The sequence below is a fragment of the Megachile rotundata genome, chromosome 7 (assembly GCF_050947335.1).
Source record: "Megachile rotundata isolate GNS110a chromosome 7, iyMegRotu1, whole genome shotgun sequence".
Taxonomy (NCBI): domain Eukaryota; kingdom Metazoa; phylum Arthropoda; class Insecta; order Hymenoptera; family Megachilidae; genus Megachile; species Megachile rotundata.
In genome coordinates, this window is record NC_134989.1 from 11,684,398 (window position 1) to 11,707,095 (window position 22,698).

The 22,698-nt window shown below is 37.1% G+C and overlaps 1 protein-coding gene across 2 annotated transcripts in view; it reads left to right on the top strand.

The window, feature by feature from the left end:
• The window catches only part of Cow (Proteoglycan Cow), a 179,538-nt gene that overhangs the window by 31,931 nt on the left and 124,909 nt on the right, over positions 1-22,698 (top strand). The window contains exon 2 of one of the 2 annotated variants that reach the window (XM_012284556.2): positions 8,236-8,292. The exons of the other annotated variant lie outside the window; for it this stretch is intronic. Coding sequence (XP_012139946.1) covers positions 8,236-8,292 — 57 coding nt within the window. The remainder of the gene's footprint in view (positions 1-8,235; positions 8,293-22,698) is intronic. 2 annotated transcript variants of the gene reach the window in all.

Genomic DNA, 22,698 nt, shown 5'->3' on the forward strand with positions numbered 1-22,698 from the left:
AGTGGTTCTTTCTGTTCTTCTTCGGGAAGAAGGAAGAGGGTCGCTTGTTTTCCGAGGGCGTCGCGCACAAAGGACCCCGCCGGATATCTCCACGAGAAATTGTCATCTGACTTGTCGTCAGTCTCGAGGGTGGTCTTCTTTATTCTATTTTTTTCTTTTCTTTCTCTTTTACCTTCGATTTATCTCTCACCTTCGTAAACTCCACTCGAACTTTCGCATATTCAGCCTGACACCGGTCGCGTTTATCGACTCTCTGTATCCTTCGAGACTGCCTGCGAGCTGCTTTCCAAACAAAATATTTCCCTTTGTTGCTATTCTCGACCTTACAACGCTGCATCTTTTATTTTGTCAAACGGGTATCGACAAATTTTTCAATTTTCCCTGTTTCTTAACATTTTTCAGAGAAAATTTATTTGAATATTTTTGTTATAGTCCGATATGGCAGTTTCATGATTTACTGGTTTAACATGGTTTAGCAATTTAATATGATAATTCATCTGTTTAATACAATTTATCGAGTGGAGATAATAATTGTTCAACTTTATGCAATTTATCAAATGAAGATAATAATTGTTCAATTTAATGCAATTTGTCAAGTTGAAGTAATAATTGTTCAACTTTATGCAATTTATCAAATGGAGATAATAATTGTTCAATTTAATGCAATTTGTCAAGTTGAAGTAATAATTGTTCAACTTTATGCAATTTATCAAATGGAGATAGTAATTGTTCAATTTAATGCAATTTATCAAATGGAGATAGTAATTGTTCAATTTAATGCAATTTGTCAAGTTGAAATAATAATTGTTCAACTTTATGCAATTTATCAAATGGAGATAATAATTGTTCAATTTAATGCAATTTGTCAAGTTGAAGTAATAATTGTTCAACTTTATTCAATTTATCAAATGGAGATAATAATTGTTCAATTTAATGCAATTTGTCAAGTTGAAGTAATAATTGTTCAACTTTATGCAATTTATCAAATGAAGATAATAATTGTTCAATTTAATGCAATTTATCAAGTTGAAATAATAATTGTTCAACTTAATGCAATTTATCAAGGTGATATAATAATTCATCAATTTGATACAATTTATGAAGTTAATATATTAATTGATCAACTTAATGCAATGTATCAAGTTGATATAATAATTCATTAATTTGATACAATTTATGAAGTTAATATACATAGTAATTGATCAACTTAATGCAATATATCAAGTTGAGATAATAATTCATTAATTTGATACAATTTATAAAGTTAATATAGTAATTGATCAACTTAATGCAATGTATCAAGTTGATATAATAATTCATTAATTTGATACAATTTATGAAGTTAATATACATAGTAATTGATCAACTTAATGCAATATATCAAGTTGAAATAATAATTGATTAATTTGATACAATTTATAAAGTTAATATAGTAATTGATCAACTTAATGCAATATATCAAGTTGAAATAATAATTCATTAATTTGATACAATTTATGAAGTTAATATAGTAAAAGATCAACTTAATGCAATATATCAAGTTGAGATAATAATTCATCAATTTGATACAATTTATGAAGTTTGCATAATTTATCAGTTTAATATAATTCATCAATATAATAATAATAATAATTTTCAATAATATTCATTAATAATAATAATGATAAGCATTTTGAATCTGAAAATCCTGCACATAAGCCCCGAAATGCATTAAAGCAGAAAAAGTAAAAAATCCAAGAGTTCCTCAAATTGAGTGTAAATGAACCATAATCACGTTTAGGATGGAAACACAGCTCGCGAGCTTTGATTCACCGTGTTGGTCACGGTGTTTTTTTCCGTGTTAAACATTGGAAAAACGAGTACACGAGAGGTTGAAAAAAGAAGCGCGGGAAAGTCAAATGATTTTCATTCGATTCGAAGCCCTCGTGTATTTGCTTTTACCCGTCATGAAATCGCGTTTATTAGAGCGCTTTTCATTGGACGCGTGTAATTTTTACGCTTGGCCGGGCGGCAGCTAGCGTATCCGTAATTCGAAACCGTGTTTTCGAGCGGGAAAGGCCGGCTTTTACATTGATACTCGTCCCCGTCGACAAATCCAGCGTGAAGTTATCGATACACCGCAGCTACTACCAGTTTCCATTAATCAGTTTTGCCCGGTTACGCGCCTCGAAATTCGCGGAATTGCTCGTAATTGGCGCTATTATGACTGAAAGCGAGCGAAGCTTATGACGAACGGATCGCAGAATTTTCCGTTTTGTTTTCGCCTCGGAACATCCGATATTGTTTATCCCCGTATTCGTTTAATATCTGATCGCTCTTTGATTAACAACTTGCGTTCCTCCAAATATCCGCTAATCGATACTTTATCTTCTTTCTCCCATATTTTTTTCTCTCGTTTACTAGCCGTGTCTGTATTGGTTGCAACTTTGGATCGAAGTATTGAACAATTTTCGTTCGATATAAAATAGTTGCTTGAAAGAAGATTATATATAATTATTGTGAATGATTAGGTTGGTTTTACATGCATGTATTTATATGTATGAGAAATTGGGAACTTGAAAGTTTGAAAAGAGTCGAAGAATCGACAAATCAAGATATCAAACAATCGAGTAATAGACGAATCGAGATATTGAATAGTCGAGTAATCTACGAGTTGAGATATCGAAGGATCAAGTAATCAACGAATCGAGATATCCAACATTCGAGTAATCGACGAATCGAGATATCGAAGAATCGAGTAATCGACGAATCGAGTAATCAACGAATCGAGATATCGAACATTCGAGTAATCGACGAATCGAGATATTGAAGAATCGAGTAATCGACGAATCGAGATATCCAACAATCGAGTAATCGACGAATCGAGATATCGAACATTCGAGTAATCGACGAATCGAGATATCGGACATTCGAGTAATCGACGAATCGAGATATCGAAGAATCGAGTAATCGATGAATCGAGATATCGAAGAATCGAGTAATCGACGAATCGAGATATCGAAAAACTAAGTATTATAATTAAAGTATCGGAGAATCGAATAATGTAAAAAAGTGAAATAATTGAACAACCATAAAATTAAAAGAAGAAATTATTACAATTTCAGAATTATTTCATATTGCGTAAATGCTTAATTTTCCCTACGTGATAAACCATACGGAAAGAGAAAAAGTTGCAATGAAAGCACCGCAACAACGTAAAATATACGTATACCTTATACGTATTCCCCGGTTAAAAATAAAACAGATAAACGTATGAGATTGGAGAAACTTATTTTGCAAGCAGAACGATGCGAGTGAATTAGTTTTCTCCCAGTTTCGTGTTTTATGTATTTGTTCTATTTATATATATTTATACGTATACGTTAGTTAAAACCGTTCATAAATTTACTGGCCAGAATTCGGTTCGTTTTGAAAGATGAAAAGATCGCATGACTGTAATCGTACGAATAATTGAGGTCGCATAAATTATAGGAATAATCTACGAGGGTGTAACATTGCGGGGATAAAAAAACAAGATTGTAAAAAATGCTGAAACATAAATAGTCCCGGTTAATATTCGAGTAAATCACAGGATTTCATGTTTCACATTCTTAATATCGTACAACGGATAAATCGTAACGTTTATCCCCGTTGTGAATCTAAATTGTTTGATTTCGTTCGTCAATTTTAATTTGTAAAATAATACAAACATTCCATTTTAATATTTCCTGGATGATTTCCGATGTGTGTTATTCGAAATTTATGGAAATACCGCAGGTATAATTTTACAATATTTTAACTCGCGATCGAAACGTAACACGATACCGATATTTATATTTTTGGTAACTTTTGTCCTGTCCCACTCTTTTAATAATAACTCTTTTAAAAGCAATAAATACTTTGAAAGAAATCACGGAAACCATAAATATATTCCATGTTTGTTTTAACGCGGACTTCTCGTTAAAAAACATGAGTCTATACGGTATTTTTATTATTCGTTGTTACGCAACGTTCATACAGAATTGCAAAGTAACAAATGAATAATTAAAATAAAACTGTTGTCTTTCGGAAAGAAAAGCCGCCGCGGAACAATGTAGCCGCGTAAAATAGACGAAAATCGAAACGCCGCATTGCACTGCATTTAAAGCTCACGAAGAATGTACAGGGTGTTTCTGCCAACAATGTACAATTGCACCCTAGTAATTCCAATTGTTTCGCTCCGAGAGAGTTTCGTGACTCGCGTACGGATCGCTTTTCCGCCAGCAAGTTCCAGCTTCTTCGAGCTTGCACCAAGTTGTCTGTAACGCGTTTTAGAAAAAAGAATTTCCTGTCGAAGATACTCTTCCTGAAATGTGAGCAACGGTGCACTGACATGTTCACGGAAATTGTATCAAAAACGAAATAAATTATTTTTGCAAATCTTTAAAATTTTTGGATAATTTGAATTATGATATATTTACGTCATCGTGGCATTATTTTTTTTTTTAGTATACTGTATCACCATGCGTGGAGTTACAACGCGTGGAATTACCACGCGTCGAAACACCATGCGTGGAGTTCCCACGCGTGGAATTACTACGCATAGAATTACCACGCATGGAATTACTACGCGTAGAATTACCACGCATGGAATTACTACGCGTAGAATTACCACGCATGGAATTACTACGCGTGGAATTACTACGCGTGGAATTACCACGCGTGGAATTACTACGCGTAGAATTACCACGCATGGAATTACTACGCGTGGAATTACCACGCGTAGAATTACCACGCGTCGAAACACCATGCATGGAGTTACCACGCGTGGAATTACTACGCATAGAATTACCACGCATGGAATTACTACGCGTAGAATTACCACGCATGGAATTACTACGCGTGGAATTACCACCCGTGGAATTACCACGCGTGGAATTACTACGCATAGAATTACCACGCGTGGAATTACAACGCGTGGAATTACCACGCGTAGAATTACCACGCGTCGAAACACCATGCATGGAGTTACCACGCATGGAATTACTACGCGTGGAATTACCACGCATGGAATTACTACGCGTAGAATTACCACGCATGGAATTACTACGCATGGAATTACCACGCGTGGAATTACCACGCGTAGAATTACCACGCGTTGAAACACCATGCGTGGAATTACCACGCGTGGAATTACTACGCATAGAATTACCACGCATGGAATTACTACGCGTAGAATTAGCACGCGTGGAATTACCACGCGTGGAATTACTACGCGTAGAATTACCACGCATGGAATTATTACCACCCGGTGTGCCGCATTTGTTACGCGTTGTTATTTCACGAACGTATTTATCATCGTCCATTTTCATAACATTATTCAGCCGTATTTCGTAGTTTACTTTAGAACTTTGTTATCATAATATAAACATGTACAGGTTACAGTAGTTAACGTCTGTGATATTGCATATTGATCTAGATACACTAAAGAATTATACCGAGTGCGAATTGTAAAGAGTCCTCAGTACAATTCGTCTTGCGTCTCGTATTCACGTATACAGAGAAATTGCATTGTACACGTACGAGCGATGCACTTTTGCGAACGTGCCGCATCCCTATTGTTGTGCCCTGAACGTGGACAAGGATTCAACGTATTTTACAGCATAGAGAAAAAGGAGCAGACATATCGTTGGCCTACATTCCTGTATATGTAGCGACGTGGAAGGATTTTGCATATTACATGACACCAAGATCTTCCATTTCCTTCGTTGCGTTCTCGAGAGGATTACATCGGCAACAATACAAATTCCCTCATTTTACATTCATTGCATTGATTACTGTTACGTATATTTAATTCCATGAATAATACTTGCTTGGTTACTACCTTTTATTTCTACAAATTTTTTTCTGAATCTCTGAATTTATTTTAGAATTATGTAGAATAATGGTGTGACGCATTATTCTTTTTTAATCTAGCGATGGATCTAAATTCAATTTTTCGAATTTGGAAATTTAGGGACGTAGAAATTTGAGAATTCGAAAACGCGTGGCGATATAACACAAGGCGATAGAAATGCAACGCGTGGAAATTCAATGCATAGTAGTACAATTCGTAGTAATTTACTGGGCAGTACTCGAACACGTGGCGATATAATACGATAATAAAATTTAGAACTCCAGAAATACCAAACTCCTCCATCACTCTTTTCCGAATTCCCACAACCAAAAAGAACATCCCATACATCGCTACAATAGTTTCAAAATGGTCACCAACATACCGATTTCTAGCGATGAATGGGCGTAAACGATCCTCGTTGCCTCTCGGCATCGTAAAGAAGCCACGAGAACGTTTCATCGGTCGCAGATCCAGTTCTGCTACGCAGTAAAGTAGATTTACGAGGACCAGCGAAACAACGCGTCGAATCGGTTTCGCCGTTGAATCCACTCGGCCCCCCGATGAAGAATTTCGAACGGCACCGGGCTTAGCAGTGGCGAATTGCTATTGTCGGAGCGTATCGTTAGTAACGTGCAACAGGGGAATTCTACCTGCAACTGCAGACCCCTACACTCCCTCGTTGTGGTTTAGTTTACAATCGGCGGATCTGTAAACACATTAGCCCTCGAAACTGGCCAAGGACCGCCTTAACACGATGAATTCCGGATGTTTGTTCCTTGCTGCTACGCATCCGCGATTCTTGCCACGTACTCTATGCACTCGTTCCGTTTTTACCTTTTGCTGTACCGCGACCGACGCTTCCTGTAACAAATGGCGATTCCGGGCTGTCACATTTCGTCGGGTGTAGGGGGTTGATTTCGATGTATGGTTGCGAGCTGCATTACGTATCAAGCGAATATATGAGGATCGTGAAGTATGAAGATTTTATGACTTTAAAATTAGGTAACGTGTCAATTATAGTTTGAAGATTCTTATGGAAGTACTTGATTATTAGGAGCTTGATTATTAAGGACTATTGATGTACTTAGCACAAAATGACTGAGCAGTAGATCACGGTTTCTGGAATGGTTATAGTCTGACACAATTTCGTGACATAAAACCATCACGAAGTACCACTTGCGCTATGTCAATTTGAAGCTTGAACTTTCATAAAGATGTCTATACAGGGTGTCTCACACTTAGTGTAGGTCCCTCAAATGGCGAGTAGCTGACGTGATTCTGAATAAGATTTCCCTTTGCAGAAATGGGGTTTGAAGCTTTGTTTTTCAATTATTAGAGAAAAACATGGACCAATAAGTCGACGCGTAGTAATTCCACGCGTGGTAATTCACAGTGTGTGTAACTCGGCACGTGGTAATTCGGCGCGTGGTAATTCGACGCGTGGTAATTCCACGCGTGGTAATTCTATGCGTAGTAATTCCACGCGTGGTAACTCCACGCATGGTGTTTCGACGCGTGGTAACTCCACGCATGGTGTTTCGACGCGTGGTAACTCCACGCGTGGTAATTCGACGCGTGGTAATTCGCCGCGTGATAATTCCACGCGTGGTAATTCCACGCGTAGTAATTCCACGCGTGGTAATTCTACGCGTAGTAATTCCACGCGTGGTAATTCTACGCGTAGTAATTCCATGCGTGGTAATTCTATGCGTAGTAGTTCCTCGCGTGGTAACTCCATGCATGGTGTTTCGACGCGTGGTAATTCTACGCGTGGTAATTCCACGCGTGGTAATTCTACGCGTAGTAATTCCATGCGTGGTAATTCTATGCGTAGTAATTGCATGCGTGGTAATTCTATGCGTAGTAATTCAACGCGTGGTAACTCCACGCATGGTGTTTCGACGCGTGGTAATTCTACGCGTGGTAATTCACCAATCGCATTGAAAACTTTACCAATAACTTTGGTTATGACTACATAAAACTGTCAACATTCCCAATTCACATTAGCTTCCTACAAAATATTCATAATAATAAAGATATCGTTCACTGGCGAACCCCAAGGGACGACATCCAACGTGTTAATATAATTGAAGGGATTAAGGTTTAAGACCGGCGAAATAAGTTGAGAGAATCCAGTGTAAATTACGGGCAAGATTTGCCCGCGAAAGTTTCGCACGTTTTGGGAATTCATTATCTTCTTAAAGCGTTCGGATGTAATTAGTTGGCGAAGTGTCATTGGAAGGCGCGCTACGTAATTAGCACGTTGGGATTTCGCTGGTTAACGAAGACCCCTTAAGTTTCTTTAATAAGTTGCTGGAAAGAATAGTCGGAAGGGATTTCTTGACTAACAATTGACGACTTCCTTTAATTTTGTGTTTCAGGTGAGTGCCTTTCGAGTTTCCGATTCGTCTGACAGTTTTCGGCGTAATCTACTTACCGTGAGTTCTTTGTACTTTTAATAAGAACAATCTTTAATAAGTCTGATCTTTTTTGGACTTCATTTTCATATATTAATTCTTTAACGTTTCATTCGCTTATCGATTCATTTCGAGTCCTTCGTACTATTTCTATTCTTTATTGTTAGATTCCCAATCGATCGATCGTAACACTGAATCTTTTATATCAGCCTTGCCTCTCTTTAAAACTATAATCTCCTATTTTTGTCGCGATAATCGAGACGCGGAATATGTCGTCGAAATAAAACTTGGGAAAATTACATTGTTAATATTTATTAGGGAAGTTGTTTTTAAAAGTCAGATTGAATGGATGAAAGTTAGAGAAAGTTCGGCAAAAAAGAGAACGGACGTATAAATTTCAACAATAGCGAACAGTGTATAAATAACATAATGGAGGAAACATTGCCAATTCCCTTAGGGATTCACCGATGTGTATATATATTTACATCGGTAGGAGAACTTATTAAAAGTTTTATCGAAGGGGAACGTAGAAGTTGCGGCTCAAAACACGTGGAAAACATTTTGCGAGGAAATATGGATCCGCTTTCAGACTTTCATCCATTGCAAATTGTATACTCTGTCGAATCCATCGATCGTCCCGCAGTTCATGCTGAATTTTTTACTTTAAATCGTAACTTGCCTCTTTAAAATTGCAAACGTTGCCCTACTTCGTTGTTATTTAGTATCTGGGTCACGGGAGAAGATACCGGTTTATCGAAATTGTTTTTAGTTTAACTTGTTGACTTCGCAACTTATTGTATCGCTAAAGTTCAATACAATATCGCTGCTTGGCATTGATAGTGACGGAGCTGAAAGAATTTCAAATTTCTTTTTATCGGACACGGGGTTTATGTCTCTATTTTTATTGGGTATACGGTACGTGTATAAGAAATTAATCGTTACTTTGTCATTGTGACGCGCTGTAACTTCGATGCGTTGTGATTATGACGCGTCGTGACTTCCATGCGCTGTGATTTCAACGCTTCGTAATTGTAAGGCGATGTAATTTCGTTGCGCTGTTATTTTGACGCGCTGTGACTTCGATGCGCTGTGATTTCGACGCGTAGCAATTATGACGCGCTGTAACTTCGATGCGTTGTGATTTCAACGCTTCGTAATGGTAACGCGCTGTAATTTCGAAGCGTTGTTATTTTGACGCGTTGTGACTTCGATGCGCTGTGATTTCAACGCGTTGTAATTATGATGCGCTGTGATTTCAATGCTTTGCAATTATAACGCGTTGTAACTTCGACGCGCTGTTATTTTGACGCGTCGTGACTTCCATGCGCTGTGATTTCAACGCTTCGTAATTGTGACGCGCTGTAACTTCGATGCGCTGTCATTTTGACGCGTTGTGACTTCGATGCGTTGTTATTTCAACGCTTTATAACCGAGACGCGCTGTAATTTCGATGCGCTGCTATTTTAGCGCGTTGTGACTTCGATGCGCTGTGATTTAAATACGTTGCAATTATGGAGCGCTGTTATGTCAACGCTTTGAAATTGTGACGCGCTGTAACTTCAATGCGCTGTTATTTTGACGCGTTGTGACTTCGATGCGCTGTGATTTCAACGCGTTGTAATTATGACGCGTTGTAACTTCGATGCGCTGCGATTTCAACGCTTCGTAATTGTAACGCGTTGTAATTTCGATGCGCTGTGATTTTTACGCGTTGTAAGTTTCATGCACTCTGATTACAACGCTGTGTAATTGTGACGCGTTGTCATGTGATTGCGTTGTAATTTTCTCAAATTGCAATTATGACGCGCTATAATTTCTACGAGCTGTTATTATGACACATTCGGATTTGAACTTGTTACTTCGATGCGTTGTAACGATCAGCGCTGTAACGGTGTCGTGTTATTATCGTTATGCTTCGTAGTTGTAACGCGTTGTAACTTTAACGCGCTGTGATCATAGCTCATCACTAACAGCGCATTACAATTTCATCACATTGTAACAGCCACACGTGATACCTGTAATACGTCGTAATGTTTCCCCCTCGTAACTATAATTGCAATTAACAGTATCCTCGCGTGTCGCGCGATCAAACATTACAACGGATCGTATCGCAACGTGTCGTAAAATTAAATTTAATACCACGGCTATAACCTTTATACGAAACATATTGCTACCGTATAAAATTTCGTTTTTATTCGTTAAAGTTCGCGAACTATCCACATCATAATCATTAGCAGCCATCCTTTTTTACTTCATTTAATTAAACACCAGGCGAGAAGTACCTTTCACAGTCTATCGTACCCGTCGGAGTTCTCTATTCACGTTCCGTAGCCGGTTTTTATATTCTAACGCGGACAGGAGTTAGTTTCGGTGGCGTTTTTACGTCCGAAACACGGCAATATTTTAACGAGCACGAAGCTGCTCGCGCGAATAACCCCGCACACATTCATGCACCTAACCTACGTGCGCATTTCGCGTGTATCGGGGCTGTAAGAAACTCGGTCGCGGTGGAAAAAATATGTACACTGCCGGGACATTGCTTGCCCGCGTTATTTGCGAGCTTTTCCGCGCGAAAATATCCTCCCTTTTTTGCTCAATTATTTTATTCGGCCGCTTCAACGGATTCCGTTTCTGAATCTCGTTAATCTTCGGATCTCTTCGGCGATCCTTCTTCCTTATATTCTCTTCCATTGTCGCGGAAATTCTTTGCCGGACCGCGTTCTACCTCCACATTTTGTTATTATAATGATTTATGTACGATGAATAGAATACTACAATGATAGCACAATGAACGGGAAAAGCATTAACGCTTTAATCATACTTTCGATTATAATTATCCATTCAAATATTAATATAATAAAGTACGATATTTGCTTCCTTACGATAAAATTTCATGAAATTTACAAAATACTAGCTAACCAAAAGAAGTCCGGAGTCATACTGTACATTTGAATTGAGCGCGCGAGGGGGGTCACATGATGTCCAGTCACGTGATGTCAGGCGCCCCGTACATCTTATACATTGAAAACTTGATACTGTTCGACAAAGAAATTTCTGTTACAATTTTAAAATTTAATTTCTACGTAGCAAACAATAAGCGAAAAAAATGTAATGAAACGTTAGAGAAGAATTGCAAGAGAAATTCACGGGAACGATTTGTCGGAAAATTGTTTGCAAGCCCGTTGACGTACGATATCCGCCTTTTCAATCGACCAGCCTCAACCCCTGTTGGTGCTACGTGTCACCCCTTTGCGCGATCGAAAATATCTTCGATTCGTCGACGGGAATTGTTTTTCGCGTCAAACGGCTCGTGATCCGTTTCCGGTTCTCGAAAGGAAATTTGCAACGCGTAGGACCGTGGAATTTTTCGCCGGTGAATTTCCACGGAATTGCCGACGGCGAAACGCCGGCGTGAAAATGGAAACGCGATATCCGCGAGAACTGCTGCTTCCGCGCACAACTTGACACGCGTATTTTTACCCTGCTTATTCTTCTTTTGGAAAATATTTGAGGCGTGCATTACTGTGATTTTTCGCTCCCGGCGTTCCTTTTTCAATTCTCAAGACTCACCGTCTTGGAATGCGCGTTTTTCACGAATTGTTTGCTTCGCGAATGGGGACCTCTTTATATTTTTGTGACTGGAATATTATTTTTGGGTAATTCATTTTTTAATTTGATCGTTGGATATTTTTTTTATTTTTTAATTTGGGTGCAAAAATATTTGGTATTGTTTCTATATTTTTTAAATTTCTAGATTTTTAAACTTCTAGGTTTTTAGGTTTTAAAATGATCAGATCTTGAAGTTGGGAATTTTAGAATAGCTTTTTAATTTTGTTTGTAATTTTAGTTGTTCGTAATTTTGTTTTGATTGTTTTAATTACTGTGGTTGTTTGTAATTTTGTTTTAATTGTTTTAATTATTCTGATCATCTATAATTTTGTTTTTCTTATTTTAATTATTTTGATTATTTATAATTTTATTTTTCTTGTTTTAATTATTTTGATCATTTATAATTTTGTTTTACTTGTTTCAATTATTTTGATCATTTATAATTTAGTTTTAATTTTTTGTTTTATTTTGATCATTTATAATTTTGTTTTAATTGTTTGTTTTATTTTGATCATTTATAATTTTGTTTTACTTGTTTCAATTATTTTGATCATTTATAATTTAGTTTTAATTTTTTGTTTTATTTTGATCATTTATAATTTTGTTTTAATTGTTTGTTTTATTTTGATCATTTATAATTTTGTTTTAATTGCTTGAATTATTTTGATCATTCATAATTTTGTTTTAATTGTTTGGATTATTTTGATCATTTATAATTTTGTTTTTTTTTTTTTGTTTTAATTATTTTGATCATTTATAATTTTGTTTTAATTGTTTGTTTTATTTTGATCATTTATAATTTTATTTTTCTTGTTTGAATTATTTTGATCATTCATAATTTTGTTTTAATTGTTTGATTTATTTTGATCATTTATAATTTTGTTTTACTTGTTTTATTTATTGAAATTGTTTGTAATTTTCTTTTACCTGTTTCAATTACTTTGATTGTTGGTAATTTTGTTTTAATTCTTTTCATTGTTTGTAATTCTCTTTAAATCATCATACATTTCACTGAATAATTTTAACCAATTTTAACTTCGTTTTAATCTTGAATTTCGAATAATTTTTAATTTTCGTCTCGTTCAAAACAATTACTCAACTTCCCAAGCACATACATCGTAATTAACCAGCAAACAGCTGATTCCGACAAAACATTTAATGAACATTAACATAGTACATTCAGCGAATAAACGGCATGAATTCTCATCAATCGATGAATTACATTGTCGGTGTTGATTACGAAATACAGTAAATGGTAGAAATTCATGTTCGGAGATTGCTTAACAGAATATTAATTAACACGATCCTTCATTGACGATGAATTGTTATTAACTACGTTAACCGTTCTGCGTAGTTTGAATTTTTCAATTGTTACTCGATCTGTCATTCGTGCGACATCACACTGTCGAGGATTTTTAATTGCTTTCATCGTAACGCGCGCATAAAAGCTCAATTCGTGGAATTTAACGAAATAATTCCGGACATGTTCGTAACGTGTACGTAATTCCTAAATAGATGGAGATATTTTTTTAAATAACTCCCAGCAGAATCTCATTAAAAATTGTCCGACACCTGTCGGGAATTTCTTGGAAACGAAATGTCCCGTGTAGATTTTACGTAAAATATTTTTCGTATGCACGACATACCTACGTCCGAAGGATAATGAATTTATTCGCGCTACGGATCTGTCGCGAGGCGTAGCCACTCTCACCCAGCTATTTCTGCTTCGGGCTAATTAATTATCTTCTGTTGATTTTCGGAATTTCCTTCGGCAAACACCGTTCCGGCTAGAATCACATCGTGCAGATTACACCGTAAAACATCGTAGATTAAGAAGGGAATATCTATTCCCTGGCTGGGCAAACAGCCGGGATCCACCTGGGAAAAGAATTTGACTAAATCCATGAGACATGGGATAATTCGTGGTGTGCAAATCAGCTGAGACCTTAACATGGGCTGGCTTTAACCTTATCGTTGCGGGTACAGAGCTATTTTGACCCAGTTAGGGAAATAACGTTCTCCACCTGACGTAGAAAATTCGTTTTTAATGGAAAACGTAAATCGCTTAATACGTGGATTAAATGCAGTGTACAACTGATTAATTACACGATAGATATACTTTGTACAATGACGGACACCTTCGAAAATTATAAAACCTTTTAAATTTGGAAATTTTAAAATCTCAAAAATTACCATACGTACTTTACATTTCTTTCTAAATATAACACCCGTTATATGTTTTTAATATTATATAAACATACCCATTCGACCATTCATTCAATATTTAAGTAATTACTGCTCGATGTATCAATAACTCGATTAAATAATTATTGAACCTGCGGTATGAAGTATTCTGGTAAATGGAAACACAATTCAATTATGATGTAACGTTGATTTCCAAAATAAAATTGATTTTAAACAGATTTTTGAATTGACTCCAAAATCTGCAAGGTTTGAGATTGCAGAAATTTTTTAACATGAATATAGCATGTACCTTTTAAACTAAATAATAGGGAAATTCGTATGAAAAGCTTTCTTAATGGTCTAGTTAACCATTTGAATTGCATTAAATGCATAATCCACCGTAACCTACATAGTGGTAAGTTCCTAACTATGCCTCATAAACGCATAAACTCATAATCGCCTGGTTTAACATAGTTAGGCTCTTATCGCTACTGGATTCTGCATTTAACGTAAATTCAAGTAGTTGACTAGGCGCTACAAATCTTCAACGAGAATTTTTCTTTTGGTTCTGTCGGGTGTTGCAAACTAATTAAAATTATTATACAATATATATCTAGTTTCTCTCATTCTCCTGACATGTTAGACTTTCGTTATATTGCTGCATTCTTATGGACTTAACAGTACTGTCGTGCATGGCTATATTTTATGTTGCATTGCGTTATGTATCGCCACTTGTCATAAATTGCTATATATCAAACTTTTATTCGTCATATATTGCCGTTCGAAGTTCAATTATTCTATTTTCACTCGCCATATATTGCAATACGTTGAATATTCGCTCAGCATACATTGCTACGGGTTAAATTTCTACTCGTATTATATTGCAGTGCGTCGAATTTTCACTCGTCATATATTGCCGTGCGTCGAATTTTCACTCGCCATATATTGCCACGCGTCGAATTTATACTTGTCATATATTGCCACGCGTTGCATTTTTCACTCCCCATATATTGCCACGTGTCGAATTTCCACTCGTCATATATTGCAACGCGTTGAATTTTACTCGCCATATATTGCCACGCATTGAATTTTTCACTCGCCATATATTACCACGCGTCAAATTTCCACTTGTCATATATCGCCACGCGTCTAATTTTCACTCGTCATAAATCGCCACGCGTCTAATTTCCACTCGTCATATATTGCCACGCGTTGAATTTGTACTCGCCATATATTGCCACGCGTTGAATTTTTCACTCGCCATATATTGCCACGTGTCGAATTTTCACTCGCCATATATTGCCACGCGTTGAATTTTTCACTCCCCATATATTGCCACGTGTCGAATTTCCACTCGTCATATATTGCAACGCGTTGAATTTTACTCGCCATATATTGCCACGCATTGTATTTTTCACTCGCCATATATTACCACGCGTCGAATTTCCACTCGTCATATATCGCCACGCGTCTAATTTTCACTCGTCATAAATCGCCACGCGTCTAATTTCCACTCGTCATATATCGCCACGCGTCTAATTTCCACTCGTCATATATTGCCACGCGTTGAATTTGTACTCGTTATATATTGCCACGCGTTGAATTTTTCATTCGCCATATATTGCCACGTGTCGAATTTTCACTCGCCATATATTGCCATGGGTTGAATTTTTCACTCCCCATATATTGCCACGTGTCGAATTTCCACTCGTCATATATTGCAACGCATTGAATTTGTACTCGCCATATATTGCCACGCGTTGAATATTTGACTCGCCATATATTACCACGCGTCGAATTTCCATTCGTCGTATATCGCCACGCGATGAATTTTGACTCGTCATATATCGCCACGCGTCTAATTTCCACGCGCAATATGTCCCAACGCGTCTAATTTCCACTCGTCATATATTGCCACGCGTTGAATTTGTACTCGTTATATATTGCCACGCGTTGAATTTTTCATTCGCCGTATATTGCAATGTATCGAATTTTCACTCGCCATATATTGCCATGTGTCGAATTTCCACTCGTCATATATTGCCACGCGCCTAATTTCCACTCGTCATATATTACCACGCGTTGAATTTGTACTCCCCATATATTGCCACGCGTTGAATTTTTCATTCGCCATATATTGCTATGTATCGAATTTCTATTTACGATATTTTGTCACATGTCGATCTTCTACATACTTATCATATATTATCACACGTCGATTTTCTACATACTTATCATATTGTCACACGTCGATTGTCTATATACTTATCATATTGTCACACGTCGATCTTGTAGATACTTGTCATATATTGTCACACGTCGATTTTCTACATACTTGTCATATATTGTCACACGTCGATCTTGTACATACTTGTCATATATTGTCACACGTCGATTTTGTACATACTTATATATTTCCACTCGTTGAATTTGCTTTCGTCATATATTGTCACACGTCGATCTTGTACATACTTGTCATATATTGTCACACGTCGATTTTGTACATACTTATATATTTCCACTCGTTGAATTTGCTTTCGTCATATATTGTCACACGTCGATCTTGTACATACTTGTCATATATTGTCACACATCGATTTTCTACATACTTATCATATATGTATTTCCACCCGTTGAATTTCCCTTCGTCATATATTGTCATGGATCGAATTTCAATGCTCCTATATTGTTACGATCCAAACATCGCCTCGCATTATATCACTACCCGCATATCTGTCGAATGACCGATAATTCATTGTCCAGGCGTTAATTGCGCCGTCATAACGTTGTAACTCGACTAATCTTCTATATAGACTGTTCGAATATACTCGAATTCCATTGAATCCCGTCGTCTTCTTGCGCAACGGCCCTCGGATACGAGGAACACTGTTTGCACGAGGTGCAAACTTCTCCCGAAGTTCGCCGAAGAGAACAGAAGTTTGCGCTCGTTCGACTGTCAGCCTTCCCGTAACGTTGTTAGCGTTTCTGCAAACGGGTGTAGAAGTCCTCCAAGGTTTATTGTGCACGCATCAAGCGACAAAGTGGCGCAACTCTTTAAGCAGCAGGCTCCTCCGCGTTCTACGAACCTGTATATACGAAATACGTATTCCGTGGAAGTGTCAAATGGACCGTGAAACATCCGGCCTTCTCTTTACAATCTACGCTGTAGATCTATCCGCCGGGAGATCGGCTGAAACTTAAAGCTTCTACTTTCCGAACTCGTGGGATCTCGTATAACCTCTTCAAGAAACGCATAAATCCGTTGGGATTCAACGTAGGTCTTTTCGAACTTATGGGACTATTTCTCGAAAGGATTCGGTATAAATTATTCGAATTACGACTCGATTACTCTGATAGAACCATTTGTTTTATATGGCCTCTGGGAGGTTTATACTCTTCGTTAAGTTTCATCTTCTTGATCCCACAATCTTTTATTCAGCATATACGTGCAACTATGTTGTACAATAATAATGTTGCGAACATTACCAGACTTCGAAATTTACTTAATAAACAATTGATACGTGATTGATACTTTTGATCTACCGAAAAGATCTACGTCTCTATTTTCCCCTAGAAAATAAAATAATTTCCCCTACGTCCCACAAGATATATCGATACAAAGCCGACTAAACAGCGCCAAAGCATGAAACAAGCAATCATTAACGAACGATCGAATCGGAATAACGAGTTCGAAGCATAGTGAGAGTAGAATAATTCGATTAAGCGGCATTACAAGTTACCAGAGCTTCTCTCTCGGCGAACAAACGAATCCGTAGAGTCAACCTTATTGGTTACATCAGCGAGGTAAGTAAATACCTGGAGGGGCTTCTCCTTGCTCCACTGTCGAGGGATTAGCTTCCTCTACGAGACGCAAGAGAGAGAGAGAGAAAGGAAGAGAGAGAGAGAGCTTATGGCTGTCATAATGGTCCGTTTTAATCGAATTCAAGCAGCGGACATTCTGTGTCAAACGAGCATTCTGTGTCGATATATCGTGCTTCTCCTTAGGGGTGAGTACTGACCAACCCTAATAATAATATGCTTCGGGTACTCAAGAAATAATTATTTATATATAGACTCTCACTTATACTTCAATTCATACACAGAATGATAAAAGTCAGGAAATTTATTAATAATGCTAATATAATAATTTTTATGAATTTTACATAAAATTGAATTTTTATGGTTCCACAAGAATTTGAGATAATATACATCCTCTATATACAAATATCAGTCATCGCGCTCTCAGCCACTAGGCTCGAAGCTGTTATTCTCGCGTCTGCGCATGCGTAGTCCTCACGCTCTGATTGGTCCGTGTTTTTCTTTAATAATTCAGGGACCTACTAGTTGTGGGACACTCTGTCTAAGTCCATTACCAAAATCGAATGTGCTTGTTGATAGAAATAAAAATGGCATTATTTGATTCAAAATATTTGTCAACAACGCGAGTCATCAGATATTACACTTTCGAGAGTTATTGTAGGCTCGTAGGTATTGTACGTATGTAGGGTTGCTTTCGAAAAGGTCGTTGGATAAGCATAAAGAAGATAGGAATTCCGTAGAGGACGAGATACAAACTGCTCCAAGGTCGAAGCATCAAAGATGCTGGGGTGCTAAAAGGGTGCCTTTTCAATTTTTCGAAAGCCCTCACAGCTCGTTGCGCACCGACATCTCGTTGATGCATAAGTAATATTTCTGCGTACTTTGCCTCTCTCGCTGCTTTTCTTTTTATGGTGATACGATGCACGTGTGTATTTTATTTCAGTGATATAGGACGTGTAACCTACTAAGTTATCCAGTACGAAATTTCACAGGTATCGCGTTGGAGAATTTGAAACAGAGATTATTCAGGACGTTTCACTGAGGAATATTGCAAGCTAGTTGTTTGGATTTTAGAAGAATAATTTTGTAAATTTTTATATTTTTGAATTTCCAAATTGTTGGACTATTAAGTTCTTAATTTCGCAAATTTTAGAAATATTCTAAATTTTCATCAATTCACAAATTTTCAAATTGCACAGATTCCAAATTCCCAAAACCCCCACTTCTCAAAATCCCAAGACCCTAAATTTTCCAAAACCCCAAAGAAATCAAGCTTCTAACCTCACTCCTAAAATCTGAAAACGAACAAATTTGCAAGCATCGAAACTTTCACTTGGCAAACTCTGATGACCCGAAACTCGCACTAAAAATTGCAGCACGGTACTCGCGTGACACGTGACGAGGGACAGAAACGCTTTTCAGGTGCAGAAATCGTTGAAAAGCCTCGGCGAGAGGAGAGGCGAAACGAAAAGAGAGAGGAGAAGGGTAGGCGAGGAGAAAAGAAGAGAAAAGAGAAGAGGATCGTCGATCTTTCGACCACTTTTCTGACACGTACAGAGGTAACGACGTGCACGGGGTTGCGGCAACGTGCGTCGCGTACAGGCGAGCGTCAGGAAAATTCATTTCACGAGCACAGAAGACCCCTCTTGTTTTTTCACCCTCCACTCGCGGATATTACGTTGCACCGTGCTTCCCTGATTGCATCGCCATGCATCAGCTTAAGACGTTGCTACGACGATGCGTGCTAAGGCGAACGCTTTCAACCCCTTTTCCATGGTGCTACGCTGCCATGGCGACTCTTTTCGCCAGGGAAAATGCATTATGGCGGAATATCGGTCTGCAGGGTTCGTTGTACCTTTCCCTGACATTTATTTTTGCATCCTTTTCATCACTAATCGCTCTACCCTCCTTTCAATTTAAACTCTCGCTTCGGACTTTGGCTAAAAATACATTTCATTTACTTTCTGCTAAAAAGGGGCTCGCTAGGATCACCACAGTCGATTTCAGAATTTAATATCGATTCGCTTATTTTTAACGTGGGTTTATTAAAGCATCGTCATCGGAAATAAACCTCTTTTGTTATAAATAAAAATCGTATGTCAAACATTATCGTATTAACCCTTTGCACTCGAAGATAATTTTACTGTTTGCAAACAGAAATTTTAAAATGTTAATTAAAATGTTAAGTGACTTTTTTTGAAGTTATTATTTCTCTACTAATAATTTCCACTATTGTCTATTTCACTATGTTTATACATCACATAAGCACTGTTATAGAATTAATAAAATAATGCTTCTTTTAAATTATTTTATTAAATCGAATGGCGCCTAAGAGGCGCCTCTCGAGCGCAAAGGGTTAAAATTGTAACATTATATGTGTCAATGATTGCCACAGTAAGAGGATAAACCTATCATGCAAATAAGTTGTGTTATACATTTGTATTCCAATATCTCTAAATCTCTATATTTTAAACTTCAGTATCCTCAAATTCTTAAAGCAAAAAAAATTTCCTAAAATGAAAGTTAAATAAATTTCTATAACAACATGCTGAAATGTAATCGTCGAGCGAGTAATGGGCATAAAAGTCCCCTCATTAATGCTGCAAATGTTAATTTACGCGTTAAAATTAGTGATGTCTGTAATTTAGTAGGCGATAAATAACAGATAATGAGATTACCCGGAATACGTGACAACTGAACGGATTAACATGTTAATATAAGGTAGATTCGCGTATTGGGAAATATTTTTAAGCGAAACACGAAACGGGGTTTAAAATGTTGAAAACAAATGGGGAAAGGAATGCCTGGAAATTGAATGATGAATATCGATTTATCCGTCACTGCCTCGAATTGGCATTAAAAACATTCCTGTTTGCCATTTTCGATAGAGCATTGCTCGCGGTACTTATTGATGAACTGTCGGCCAGCGAAAACAAAAAGCTGGGGGAAAAAAATATATTCTATAAAGCGTGAAAATTCGTGATATTTTGATAACAGCGAGACGAAAGTGTATTACTGTAAAGTCTCGATAAAAGCGGGTTTCAACTTTCGCGTATATCGTTTAGTCCCTGCAGTGATTAAATTTTTAAATAGAGTAGAAAATGTCTTGATCGAACGAAAACGAACGAGAAAATATAAAAATGAGAAACATAAAAATCTTCAGTGTTGTGTAAAAATTTTCATGACTTTTTCGCTTATATCGTGTACAGCACTTTCACTTATATCGTGTGGGTGATGTTTTATATCAAGAATGTACTATAGTTCTAAGTTGCGATTAAACGTGAACGAGTGAAAGTTTGTAGAAATTTTTAGATTAAAAATTTTCAAATAATTCGAATTCCAAGTGACGTTAACTTCAAGTAAAAGATTGTGCAGATAAACAATTTTTCGAGCGTTCGAGGATTTTCCGAATTTCTCAAATTCCCGGCACAATCGAGTGCGACAGGTAACTATGGGAAACCGAAGAGAGAGGAGAAAGATCGATTGAATTCGAAAGGAAAAGCAACGAAGGACGAATCCTCGAGAGCGGCGCTTCGATTTCCAGGTTCGATTGTCGAGTATCGCGGTCAACGGTAGAGCGGAAAATTCTTAAAGAACATTCTCTTGGTTTTTCATTAACCCGCGAAGATTCAAAGGGAGCGAAAGGAAGACTGGAAACGAGTTCTTTCAGAAAAGTTGACCGCGTCTTTCGTGGCAGGAACAAAAAAGCTAGCGAAGAGTTTGATCGTCTGGCCATAGATGGGCACAAAGAGAACCATTTTAAAAAATCAAGAACACCTGCAGAAAAAAGAGAAACGAGGAAACTGTTACGACGAAGAACAACTTTGCCGCTTGCGAAAAGTATTTTAATCGTTCCAGAAAACTGTACACAACACAAATATTAAATTTGATCAAATTTTAATTCGATCACTTCCTATTACACTGAATTCGATTAAAGTAAGAGGCAAGCAAAATATGCAGGAGCTTTCTTGTACCATTCTCGTTTCTAATGGAGATAAAGTATGTTGTGAAACGAGATATCCGACTAGAGATGAGAATTACAGTGGAGTTAATGAACTTATCAGATCCCTGCCTGATTTACAATTCATCCAATCGCCGCATAACTCACATTATCTTCCATTTAAATCATAATTTACTGCGGTATTAAACCGCAGCCTGGCTGAAAATCTCTTAATATTACCTAAATATTTCCTCCTAGAACTCTGTGGATCCGCTGAAACCGGGCAACGTTCAGCTTACCGTGTTCAACAGATTATATTACCGTTCTTGCTATATTGCATAGGGAAGCGTTGATTCTTCAGTAGTTCATTGAATTTTCTGTTGAAAAAAAATATTCGACTCACTCAATCCTTGTAAGAATATAGAGATATTAGGATCTAGAGATTTTTGTGTTTAGAAAGTTTTTGCAGCTGGGGATTTTTAGATTTAGGGAGTTTTGGATCTAAGGATTTTTAGATCTAGGGATTTTCAGATCTATGGATTTTTGGATCTATGAATTTTCGGATCTATGGATTTTTGGATCTAGGAATTTTTGGATCTAGGGATTTTTAGATCTATGGATTTTTGGATCTAAGGCTTTTTGGATCTAGGGATTTTTAAATCTATGGATTTTTGGGTCTAAGGCTTTTTGGATCTAGGGATTTTTGAATGTGGAGATTTTTATATCTGGGGATCTAGGGATTTCGGGATATAGAGTTTTCGGGTCATAGGAATTTCAGATTTAGGGATTCCAGTCTATGTAAATTTAGGGTCTAGGAATTTCTGTACCTAGAAATTTTGAGATGTAGATCTTTGGAATTTATGGATTTTTCGCAC